Source organism: Phyllobates terribilis, unplaced genomic scaffold, assembly GCF_046119375.1.
Source record: "Phyllobates terribilis strain yellow unplaced genomic scaffold, ASM4611937v1 Scaffold_9__5_contigs__length_417890890, whole genome shotgun sequence".
NCBI classification, from domain to species: Eukaryota; Metazoa; Chordata; class Amphibia; order Anura; family Dendrobatidae; genus Phyllobates; species Phyllobates terribilis.
The window spans coordinates 33,904,608-33,917,947 of record NW_027362769.1 but is presented as its reverse complement, the minus strand read 5'-3'; the positions used below and the strand labels follow the sequence as shown (position 1 = coordinate 33,917,947).

Sequence of the window (13,340 nt, the reverse complement as noted above, 5' to 3'; positions counted from 1 at the left end):
ACAAAAAAATGGGAAATAAAATAGAAACAATGCCCCGATTATTACACCGTAAATGGACAGCGGCCTCTGTATACAGCAGATCCAGCGGTGCCGTGCATCGTACAGCGACATCGGCAGATTCCATCGGCCGCAGCAGTGTGCACGGTGCAGGGCGGAGTGTGCGGCTCGGCACAGGCGCTGCTCGGCTCAGGTTGTGCACTGCATCCTTCGGGGAGCCTCCTCTCGCTCTGCAGCACGCATGCGCTCTCGTAACCTCCTCTCCTAGCAACAGAAGCATCAGCACCAGCCCAGGGGAGGGAGGAGCGGCGGCGGCGGCGGCACCAGCTTGTGTTGCATAGAGTAGTAACTGGGGGAGGAGGCAGCTCATCCCTGTCATGCACCAAGGGGGCGGGAGGGAGGTGCGATGTGCAGAAAAAATAGGAGAGGGAGCCAGACGGGTGGATACTGTGGGAGAAGGATGCAAGTGCTGCAATAGCTGATGCAGCTGTAGGGGAGATCCAAATGGGAGCAGGCAGATAACCCCTGCTGGGGTGTCCGAGCCCCCTCTGTGCCAATGAGGAGCGTGCTGGTGCGGCACCGAGCCTGAGCTGTATCCCGGTCTGCAGAGCTATGAGATATGGAGGAGGCAGGCAGCTCCCTGCGGCATCCCCGGTCATCCTCTCCCATGCCCCATCTGTCAGCCCAGCTCTCCTGCCCTGCACTGCTGCACCTCTTCTGTCTGCTGCTGCTCTCCTGCCCCCAGCCCTGGGGAGCCTCTGCCACACAGACAGGTGAGTGACTTCTGTACCATCACCGTGCCATTGTACCAGCCTGCCACCTGCCACCCAGACAAGTTTACAGTAATCCCCCCAGTAGCAAAAAGTTCCCTCTGCCCCCAAGTAAGAGGCGATGACTTAGCCCGTTCTCCCAGGACTGTAGGGGTGCAGCAGCTGTCTGCCATGAAGTGAGTGCTGTAGTAGGAGCTGCACAAGGAGCTGTACCAGGAGCTGTGCTGTACCAGGAGCTGCACCAGGAGCTGTGCACCAGAAGCTGTGCTGTACCAGGAGCTGCACCAGGAGCTGTACCAGGAGCTGCACCAGGAGCTGCACCAGGAGCTGTACCAGGAGCTGTGCTGTACCAGGAGCTGCACCAGGAGCTGTGCACCAGGAGCTGTACCAGGAGCTGTGCTGTACCAGGAGCTGTGCACCAGGAGCTGTACCAGGAGCTGTGCTGTACCAGGAACTGCACCAGGAGCTGTACCAGGAGCTGCACCAGGAGCTGTACCAGGAGCTGTGCACCAGGAGCTGTGCTGTACCAGGAGCTGCACCAGGAGCTGTGCTGTACCAGGAGCTGCACCAGGAGCTGTGCTGTACCAGGAGCTGTGCTGTACCAGGAGCTGCACCAGGAGCTGTGCACCAGAAGCTGTGCTGTACCAGGAGCTGCACCAGGAGCTGTGCACCAGGAGCTGTGCTGTACCAGGAGCTGCACCAGGAGCTGTGCACCAGGAGCTGTGCTGTACCAGGAGCTTCACCAGGAGCTGTACCAGGAGCTGCACTAGGAGCTGTGCACCAGGAGCTGTGCTGTACCAGGAGCTGCACCAGGAGCTGTGCTGTACCAGGAGCTGTGCTGTACCAGGAGCAGTGCTGTACCAGGAGCTGCACCAGGAGCTGTGCTGTACCAGGAGCTGTGCTGTACCAGGAGCAGTGCTGTACCAGGAGCTGCACCAGGAGCTGTGCACCAGGAGCTGCACCAGGAGCTGTGCACCAGGAGCTGTACCAGGAGCTGTACACCAGGAGCTGTGCTGTATCAGGAGCTGTGCTGTATCAGGAGCTGTACACCAGGAGCTGTACACCAGGAGCTGTGCTGTACCAGGAGCTGCACCAGGAGCTGTGCACCAGGAGCTGTACCAGGAGCTGTACACCAGGAGCTGTGCTGTATCAGGAGCTGTGCTGTATCAGGAGCTGTACACCAGGAGCTGTGCACCAGGAGCTGTGCTGTACCAGGAGCTGCTCATCCTCAGCCATGTGTTCCTTCTGTTCACTGACCACCTGGCTCCACATCACTTAGGGCCAGACACACAGCATAGAAATCAGCCAGATCCATAAAAAAAGGCACAAATCCAGAAATCTGCAATGACCTCTGCAAGGTGTAACAGCTGCAGGATCAGAGCATCTGCTTCCAGGAGGGATAGCGGCTCCCAATGAGCTTGCATAAGGAAGTACTGCAGTAAGGGGAATGCGGATAATGGGAACTACTACTAAGGGGCTGATTGCCATCTGGAGCAACTTTGTGCACCGGCTCTGGCGCTGGTTAACCCTTGATGGCACATACACTTCTGCAATGCAGTACAGCAGTCATGGCGGGGAAATGGGTTGCCAAGTTTCAAGTTTGTTTATCTGTGTTTAATCTAATCTCATTATGTGTCCAGCAAGGGATCACACTAATAGACGAAGCTCGTCAGTAATAGATGGCTCTGATGCACAGTATATTGGGGGCCATGGCCCAAAATGCTTAATAATTCCTCTATGAAATGTGAAATGCGTTCCTGCATCTGGTGACTTTGCTTGTGTAGCCCAATGGTCTAGGCAGGACATTGCCTTCATTTCATATCTCCCCGTACTGCAGTGGCTATCTGCAATTATGGCACCAAGAAAGCACTGCTGACTCTGTGCTCGGGAAGAGGAAAATGTTTGCAAGGCACATTTCTGAGATCAATTTTGCCCTGTACTTAACAAATCATATTTATCTGCAATCTTTATGACCCAGAAGACTAGATGCTCCCTGCTGACTTTGAAATCCTACAATATTATACTTTCTGTATCCTAATAGCTGATTTTTTTTTATAAAAGTGGAGCATTTTCACAGCCTTCGTCTTGTCTAACACCTTTACCAATCATGCTAGGGTCTGTGAACCAATGGTAGACTGCACAATTCTTTGGTACAGTGATTACTACTTCTATTTAATGATTTTTAAGAAGGTTCAGGAGATTTCACTTTGGTTACTTCTTATTACGGTATCCGGCAATGTTTAAAATGTTCCCCTCTAACAATCTGCTCAGTGGAAAAGTAACGTGATGTAGAATAGTTATGAGTAATTCTCGGGATACTATGTACAAAACACAGGAGGACAGTTTATCACAGGGGGGGAACTTTTAAACCCATTTTAAGGCACTTCCATTACCTCTGTATTTTTACATGTCCCAAGTGGACATAAGTCACTACTACTTCCCTCATCATTTTAAATAAAGATCTAGAAGAACCTAAAGCACATCTTGAAGCCCTTGGGTCCTTATGGTAACGCTGCCACAGGTCCCCTACTTAGCTTTGTGCCATCTGAACAGTTGGTATGTGGCAGCTGGGCCTTTGGGCTCTGTCAGGCATCTGGGATCCGATGCACCGACTACCTCCGCTCATCCCATACTTACATCAATGTGCTTGGTTACTAAATTTCATTCAATGTTACTTTACAACAGTTTATATAAAATGTCTTAATCATACCAGATTATAATCAGGGCAATGTGAAATATGTATCAATGTTATCATAGATCTGATCTGTGATGTCTCATTTATAGTACTGGCTTCCTCCAATGGGACAGAGGGTCCGTTAGTGCCCCCTTATGCTTCAGAGCCCATGTATGGCTGCTTACTCTGCACTGCTTATAATTTTAGTCCCTACTAAAGTACAGGGTATTATATAGCGGTAAACGCAAAAAGTATTATTCTGAAATTTATAATTATAGTGGTATATTTAAAAGCAAAGTTTATTGTACTTTTTTTAATAGTAGTTTTGCTGTGCAAATCTCCTACAGGAAAATCTCAAAATCTGCTGCCTGGAATTGGTTACAGAATATCAGTAGATGATATACACAGGTTGCATTGTATATCCCTACCTCTTGCATAGTTCAGTGATCTCTGAATTGCTTTATCTGTTTATCTTCTATACTTTTCTTCTTTACACCTTTAAATCTATTTAACCAGCAGACAATCTCTCCTGACACAAAAGACATCCATGCATTTAAATGACTTCATGTTCTTCTTGGATGGTATAATTTTATGCATCAAAGCCTTTGCAGCATAGCAAGCTGAAAAATGAAAAAGATCTTTGGAGCGTTCAGCCTTTCTTGGCATTTTTTGTTTGTAAAATTAATTAAGGTCTATCCACAAAATGAACAGGCTTGCCACCAATCCTTCACATACTCGGCTATAGCGAGTGATCTATGTGATGTTCTGCATCAAATGCAAAATTCTGCTGGCAGAATCTCTAGTAGAGAAGATCCTACCGGAGAAATAAATTATTAATATAGTGAAACTCAGGAAATTCTTCAATATTTGAAAGAATATCAAAGTAGAAGGAAACATAGATTAGTAATTATTCATCAATGAGTAGACTTACTTAAAACTGTGTTCTGGTTCTTTTATGGGCTGTCTAATTACACTTATCTAAAAATGTATCCAGTGATTGTTATTTCATAAATAAAATTATGCTGTGATTAAATGTTATTGATGTCACCTCTAGTGGACAGAACATTGTTCTCACATATCAGTGGGGTCTCTTAGGGGTGCAGAAGGATCAACAGGAACATTTATGGCACTCAGCTGTCCTCAGCTATATTTCATTCAAGAAAAACCCTAAGTGCTGTAAACCAGAGTTCCTATATAATATACCGGGTTCCTTTATTCAAGTCCACTTCAATATATCTCTTTTCATTTGGGACATAAAATGAACAGTATGGTGGACTTAGATAGTCTTTAAGTCAGGCATAAAAAGAAAAGTTTAATCCAAAGCAATATGACAATGTTAGCTTTGTATTTTGAAGCCAATGCTATTTCGTTTAGCTGTTCACACTTTTTACATGTTCTTTTCACCATTATATTGGTACTATGTTTTTTCCAACAGTAGTAAATGGAATTTTAAACTGTTTGCATCTTGTGTTTGACACCATAATATTTAAGATTTGAGAGCCAAAGAAGTTGGAGTGAGTATTCTCAAGTTTAGAGTTTATCCAGTATCCATTAAATAGGGAATAACTTATCGATTGCTGGGGATCTAACCAGCTGAGAATCCTATCAATCCAGAGAACCGGAGCTCTGGAGAGTCCTGTATGAAGGGAGCAATGGTCGATCATGATCACTGTGCTCAATTCATTCTTAATAGGACCTGAGATAGGAGAGTGCTGTACTATGCTGGTTTTCGGCATTGCCAAACGAATGAATGGAGCAGAAGCAGCACGATCCACCACCACTCCATTCACACCGGGCTCTTCAGAGCCCTTGTTCTTAGGATCAGTGGGGGTCTTAGTGGTTGTATCCCAGTGATAGGAGACAAATTTGTGAATCCCGATCTTATAGATACAAGATAACGTCCAAATTTGAGAGTACCTCTTGAAGTGATTTTTTTTTTAGCCTGGTGTCCTGGAGCCTAGACATGCACTAGTCAACAATCTAGTAGAATCTAGATTTTTTACTGGGATTCCTGTCTTCAGACAGTTCCTGAGCAGTGCTTGTCCCAAAATTACGCTTGGAGCTTTGAGAAAGGATTAAATCAGTGAGCAAGTTCTTGACTCTCCCCCCCCCCCCTGCCTTATCTTCTAGTGAATAGTTCGGGAACAAAAACCAGTAGCTCAAGTGAAACTATAGAGCAGGGGTGAGGAACCTTATTTCTGCCAAGGGCCATTTGGATATTTAAGCCATCCTTCGGGGGCCGTACAAATTGTGCACTAACTCCGCCCACAAAGTAAGTCTTGACACTGGCATTGGTGTCAGGATGTAATCTTTCATTGCACATGCCTCAGCGTTCAGTAGTGAACACTGTGTGCATGTGTTCACAGAGCAAGAAGAAATTAAAAGGCTGGTGGCCATCGAAACACAGTTGCTGGCCCAAGCACTATGGTCCCCAGAAATCTGCCCGGGGGCTGGAGAAAAGGTAATCGAGGGCCGTAAATGGCCCGCAGGCTTGAGGTTCTCCACTTCTGCTATAGAACTTCAAATAAATGAAAATACACTAATCATTATATTAAACATGCAAGTTTCCAGTCTAAAAAAACTTTCCTTAAACCAATATTTAAGAGAATACTTGACATTCTAATACCAATCCATTATCTACTTGTTCATTAAACAGCCATTCACATTACAGAACAGTAATAAGAATTCCATTGGTGACAATTGCATGTATTTTCATAACAATTAAAACTGAGGTCATGACATGCTTATCCTTTTCACAATAATTGCTAAAAGGCAGTAACACAATCTTGTTTTAAGTCTATACGTGTCACAGGATGTTTGAAGTAAAAGATGCAGTAATTCCACCCAAAACCATCAGTTTTCACAGACCCGTGACATAGGACCTTTTAGAAAATCTGATTGGGGCAGACTGAATAACTAGTTCTTAGTTTATTATACTTAAACTCACCTATACTTAAAAACTAAAACTTTTTCTATAACTATACTAATTATTTAGAATAATTTTACTTGTTTTTGACTTTCAGGGTAATGACGAATATTAGGCTTTTTTGGCAGTAAATCGCAGTCTATATTCAGTCACACTGACAAACTTTCTTCATGTGTTGTAAGAAGGTTTAACATACTGTAGGGTCTCTGGACCGCCAGATAATACGATGAACTTGACTGACTTTTTAGACTTAAATATCTGGCTTTCAGCACTTTGATATTATTAGTTGCACTTAATCCTAATGCTGCCAATAAATGTCAGTAATATTATATGATTACTTGTGATTAGAATGACTTTATTTTTCCCCACGACATCCTAGGTAGCTACTTCCAGCCAAACATATTATTTAGTCCAAGTCATCCTGCAGTGGCTTTCTGTTCTGCCCTGCGTTCATCATTTTGTAGGCATCATATGTCTGGAAAAATAGACATTGGGTTACCAAGGTCTTGGAGAAGGTCAGTGGTAAAAATGATTATCTATAGTATTGTTCTGCTGTCTATTTAGCATCAAGTCTTTGACAGCTTCACTTTTCTTGTATGGTCAGACTGTCATGTTAAAGCATGTAAAATTCCAATGAAGAATTCTTATAAAAGACATTAAGTATTTTTTGAAGATCTTGTTTGTATTGAAGTTTATAGTCTTTAGCGTTTATGTTTCTCAGCCCCATTTCTTGTTCATCCGGTGGAAGACTTTCAAGCATACAGCAAATGTAATTCAATAAAATCATAAACTTTGCTTGCATGATAATTACGGTAATATAGTATATATTTTTTGAGATTTCAATGTTCACTTTTTGTAAAGTGAAATGAGTTGTTAAAAAATCAAGCTGGTCAAAATATGTTCATGGATTATGTCCCCAATTCATCAAGAACAACGATCTCCGGTCTTGATGAGGGGGTGTGATGGAGTCTGAAACCTCTGATTCATTAAAACATGTAAGAAGCCTCCGTGTGTCCCAGAAATGGCATGTGCCTCCTTACATCCCGCCACAAATGTTAGAGTAAAATTTGTGGTTTAAGAAACGTCAATGCTCGTTATGAATTAGATGAGCTGTGGCATCACGCCCCGTCTGTGCCACTGTCTGGGACCCCTCAGCTACATCCATTTTAACAGAGCTGTAAGAAACTGACATAAAAATGGCAAAATTTGAAAAAATTTTGTGCAACTCCTGAGTTGCAGCAAAATTAAGGAATTTGGAAAGCAATTTATGCCAGAATTCTGGCGAAATTGCTTTGGTGATTGAAATGTAAAATGATTGTCTAATGGCAGTAATATGTAACCGTCACTTACGGAACTTATACTATGGAATACTTGCTGTGACAGATATTTATTAACAAAACTCTCCAAGCTTTAGGGATTTAGGCATGCTATAAAATCTTCTCACATGTGTCTTCGTCATATCAGAAGATGATTTTAGGAGATTTTCCTCACAAGCCAATGCAGTATCAATAGTGTTCTCAGCATGATATCTGCTAATATTGTGTCTGATATGAGAGGTATTCATGGGAGCGTGATTAAGTATTACTGTTCATATTGTAGAGTCAAAGCTAAATATAACATACGGTAGTTTGCATTTGTCTCATCCCAAGTTTTCATGTTGTCAAACAGATGGTAAATTTTTCGCTGTACATTTAATGGGCAAACAAGAGAGTAGACTAAAACTAAAACAAATCTTAATAATACGTTACAGGAAAAAGCTATTCGCACATGATTTTTCCATGCTTCAGCGATTGATCGGACATTAGAAAATTTGTTACAAGGCCAATGGACTGATCACTGGCCTACGTAATATAAAAAGTGGTAATAACAAGTGAGCTGCTTAAGACCATCCTGAAGAGATTGTACAAGATAGACTTGGAGAAGATGATTAAAGGTCATCTGGAAGTGGAAGAGGTTTTTTAATTGTGACTCCTGGTTGATTTGTCTGATCTTGGGCTGATAGGAGGATACATCTAGGGCTATTACAATTGAAAAAGAAAAGTCTCATGTATTCTGAATAAGTTCCTGTTCATCAGTTTACTACATACAACTATGGCCATTTTATACGAGACATTGCAGTCTAGTGAATCATAGCTGATCTGCTATATACAGGCTGATCAGTGGTCATTTACTGGCTTTGCTTAGACAGGCCAAAGAATATTCTATCGGCACAGAACAATCATTGATATGATTGTTCTACGCCCATAAAATATCATATAATCATCAGTTTTGGCCAGTACTGCCAAAATGAGGGTAGCTGGGGCGGATAGGTTTATGGGGTTTGGCGATGCCTGTTTGTCAAATTAATAACGATTTGCGGTGTTCCTTACACCACAGTCCCTACTCCAGTGCCAGACTGGAATAAGATTTGTGGCGAGGGAAACATAGGCACATTCCATGTCTCTGACATGCCTTAGTTATTAAGAGGCATGTGCCTTTAAATCAGGTGCCTCTGACTCCAACATGCCCCCTCATCAAGACTGGTGTGAACAACACTTGGTTTTGATGAATTCGGGCCCATGTCTTTTATGCCAAACACAATAGCGTAGTTTACTGCACTATTGAGTCCGACATAAAAAACATATACCGCTGGTAAAAGGGTGAACGATAGTCCAAAACTGCAGACTTCATGGGCTCAGTTTCCTTCACCATACTCAATAGCTCAGCCGCGGGTTCCATCTGTATCCCATTTTCCTAGGCTTCAGACTCTTGACGGAGATAGCAAATAAGTCTGGATTGACATGCAGTGTGAAACTAGCCTAACATTTTCTGTAGCTTTATTAAGTATCAAATAACCTAAGCGATAAACCCTCAAACTAGGAAACCTTAGCAAAAGACTGAGAAATATACTCACAAACAGCGTGTGGATAAGTGATAGGGATTGCTACTGTGAACAAACCCAGAAACTGACCCTAAAGACAAACTACAAACTGGCCCTGGTGAAATTCTGATATTGGAGACTTTGATCCTGAACTGACAAATGCCAATCAGATTAAGGCTGGCATGACTTTTACAGATAAATGCTAACTAGAACATTTCCAATTTCATATTTACATATTTGCCATCATAACAATACATGTAGCTTAATTGCAGATGTCAATTATATAGAGGGGCTAAGAGAAGTGTTCATTTTAGGATGCATGACTCACATTTGTGTTGAACTCTGTATAGTCTCCTATGAGACAATGACTGAATGCAGTAAAATATTTTTTTTCTTTTCTCTCTCCAAAAGCTCCACACCGCAATGAGACTGCAGGAGGCACGGCTGGCACATTGGCAGATGAAGAGCAGGCATCGCAGCATAACAGCAGCAGTAGGGAAAGCACTAATCACAACCAGAGCAAGGAAATGCACAAAGAAATCACATTGCCTTCAAGACTGGTCTATTACCTTAACAAGGAGTCTGAGAGTCCATACCACATATTGGATACAAAGACAAGGGACCAGCAGAAGCATAACAAGGTATTACTGTATGTGCCAGCGGGCTGGGACAGAGTAACAGACGAAGTGTCAGCTCTGTATACTATACTACAAATGTAGTATATGGTATCGGTGGTCAGTCTCATTTGACAGAATCGCCATTAGTCCTGTATTAGAGGACACACAATGTCTTGGGACATCACATTGGAAAGGAATATACTTGACTGTGCCTAGGGGTAACCTATGTTTCGTTCAGTTTTTATATTATATTAGTTTATATTTAGCATACTTTTCTGTATAGAGTTAGTAATTAGTCAGGTCATGTTCTGAAACGTACATCAATGAAGTGACACTAAGCTGATGCTTAGTCCTGTTCTCACTATTCGGTACTGTGATACAGTCCTTACTGCAGGAGACATGTTCTAGTGAAAGGTTCTGATTAGTGTTCATGGAGTATGTATCATTAACTCTTTCCGGCAAGCACTCTTGGGTGCTCCCCTAGTATTTTGGCGTGCTCGGCGTTCCATTCACTGTCGCTGCGCCTGCAAGTGTCACAGCTGTCTGACAGGCAATCTCTGCATGTGTGACAGCTGTCTAACAGCCGTGACACTTGCAGGCGCGGTGACAGTGAATGAAACCCCGAGCACGCCAAAATACTCAGGGAGCACCCAAGCGTGCAGGCCGGAAAGGGTTAATGATACATACTCGATCAACACTAGTTCTGTTCCTTTTAGTAGCTAGGACATTGCTGCACATTACTGTCTGGAGATACCAGCAGCTCTAGCTCCAAATCTAGGGGGCCAAGAGTCATAGGTAGCTCCTAAGTACTTGGGCATCAGTATCCTAAAATTATGGGACTTGAAGAACATTTCACCCTAAAATGAAAAAAAAAAATGTCAAAGATGATTATAGATTGGGTTGTCGTATTTATCCTTAGTTAAATCTGTTCCTGGCAAGCGTGGATGGCTCGTGTACAGAGGTCACCAAGCTTCCCAGACCAGTTAATGGCCAACGTACCTGGTACTATAGTAATTCATCCCTGCTCTTGCATCCTCCTAACAATCTTTGTTGGAATAATACAGCTGAAACAAAATAAGTGACCCCTCTGGAATTACTTGGAATTCGGCATTGATCACTATTAAAATTGTGTCCTTTTGTGATCTAAACCTTAAGTAAAGACATAGACAATCTATCTAAACTAATAAAGCACAAAAGCCTGGATTCATCAAAGTGTTTACGCCAGAAAACTGGTATAAAACACTTTGAAAAGTCACAAAAATTTGCGCAAACACGGAGTTGTGCAATTTTTTGGGGGGGATTCTTGCCATTTTTACGGCAGTTTTGGGTATCTATGCCAAGATAGACTGAGCTAGGGAGGAGCTTTGTTACTCCCACCTGCAAAATTAATCAATAATGCTTGTTTCTTATGCCAGACATATTACTCCACTGGAGTAACATTTCTGGTGAGGCATGCACGCCTTAGAAGATGTGCCTACTTCATTGTGTGGCGTGCGTCTCTTAATGAATTCAACATCTCTTATTTCTGCACTTCCTTCATTAAGACTGAAGTACAAAATATTAATCTTAATGAATCGGGGTCCAAAAAATTGTACCTTTCATGCTTATTATTGGGCACTTTTAGTAAACATCTCCAGTGCGGTGAGAAAAAGTGAGTGAACCTTGTGTTACTTTTTAAAGAGCTAGTTGGCAAAAGGTGTTTCAATTAGTGAGATGAGATTGGATGTGTTTCACAGATGCATTAAATGGAGGCACAGAAGGCCTGGCTACTGACAAATCTGTCCTACTCAAGAAAAGTTGGTTAGTGTGAACTATGAGGCAGACAGCTTTCTCAGGTCCTCCGAAGCACAGTTATTGAGATGCATGAAGCTGGAAAAAGTTACAAAGGCATTGCTAAAGACCTGGGAGTACATCAATCAATCCATTAGATAATGGAGGGGGCTCAGGTTATCTCCCGGAGAACAAAAGGATTGATCTTCGGAAGTCTGACATTTCAGATCCTACTCTCCCCCGACATCATCTGTATCATCAGAATGTCTGCTGATTCTGCCTATATCGGTGGGTTTGGCAGACATTAGCCTAATCTTGTTTGGGGGTCTTAGTGGTGGCCATACACATCTGTTAGCCGACAGCCATCTCACTTAAACCGACCTCCTACACACTCGTATATATGGTGAGAGACGAGTAAGCCATTGTGGACAGCTCATCTCCAGGAAGAACAGAAGGAACGGGCGTGTAAATTTAGAATGTCTCCACATTATCTGTTGGGGATCCAATACAAATTAGTTGGTTGGCCGATCCCACTGAAATTGGTATGTTTGGGGGTTTCTAATGTATTTTCTGTTGTTAATAATCAGATGAACAGCCTGATAATACTTTTATCCTAGCCCATGATTTAGACACATTTCTACACCCATGTATAGTTCTAATAGTTTTGGATGTGAAAGGTGTGTTTTACATTTTTGTTAGTAGCGGGCCATTATATAATCATGACAATTGTAAATAATAGATTACTGTAATATCTATTGAAATACTTGATGACTTGTTTGTGTGATGTATCCTTTCTGCAGATTAGAAGATATTATAAGATGGAGTTGGTTTTCTTATAGAAGGACTGGGTTTGTGGCATGATGAGGGTCATAGAGTGAAACGAAAAGCTGCTCATCACTGGTGTCTGGTGGTATATGGTCCCAAATGTTGCTATGCAGAGATTATTTTCTGAGTTTTCTCCTGGCATTTATCTGTAAAAAATTATATTTTGTCTTTTTACAGCATGGACGGGCCTCCTGGCATATAACTTCCTACTGAATGTAACCACAACCTGTTCGAGATGTAGGGTAGAGCAGTAATGTTTGGAATTATGTAGGATTTACTGTTTCACAAAGGCATGTCCACCTACGCACAGAGATTTGCAGAGTAGCACATGGTGAATTCAAATACATAGTTACCCTAAATATAACAGGCTGCCCCTGCTGCTTTTCTGATTGCTCTATGGTGACTTTTCTGGGTTGTGGAGAATTACAGTGTTCCAACCTGAAATCACTCTGTGCTCAGTAAACGCCAAGTCCTCTCAGCACAGCTTACAGCGTTCAGAGTAAAGATGTCTTCATGAGTATCTCTGAGTGCTAAGCTTTCAGGCGCCTTACAGCTCTATTCATTTTGGAACTAGATTGAATGTCAGAATTTTCCCGCTTCTTTGGATTGCATTACAAGCATGATTAGCAATTCTAGCATGTTCACATGGGCTTATATGTCACAGACTCGTGTTACATGAATATTTCTTAATGTAACAGGTGTCAAGACTGGGCACAGGCACAACTTCTCCTCCTCATATGACACCATGTGTTTATTGCCTATTGCAATTTGGCACACACTCTCTTATCTGTAAATGGCAGTCTTCCTATATTTATAAGTTGGCGAGCCTTTTTATTTGGGTATATTTAAGTCACCATATGGCCATGATGCATCCAGGATCGTATGTTTGTATATTCAGCAT

General features: G+C 42.5%; 1 protein-coding gene across 6 annotated transcripts in view; it reads left to right on the top strand.

Moving 5' to 3' along the window:
• Nucleotides 1–306: 306 nt before the first annotated feature.
• ADAM23 (ADAM metallopeptidase domain 23) overlaps nt 307–13,340 on the top strand; it is a 302,022-nt gene continuing 288,988 nt past the window's right edge. For 3 of the 6 annotated variants that reach the window (XM_073646380.1, XM_073646379.1, XM_073646381.1), the window contains exons 1-2: nt 309–770; nt 9,639–9,868. In XM_073646380.1, coding sequence (XP_073502481.1) covers nt 617–770; nt 9,639–9,868 — 384 coding nt within the window. In that variant the 5' untranslated portion in view covers nt 309–616. Of the gene's footprint in view, nt 771–9,638; nt 9,869–13,340 lie in introns of all 6 variants that reach the window. The other 3 variants (XM_073646383.1, XM_073646378.1, XM_073646384.1) reach the window with 2 other exon arrangements.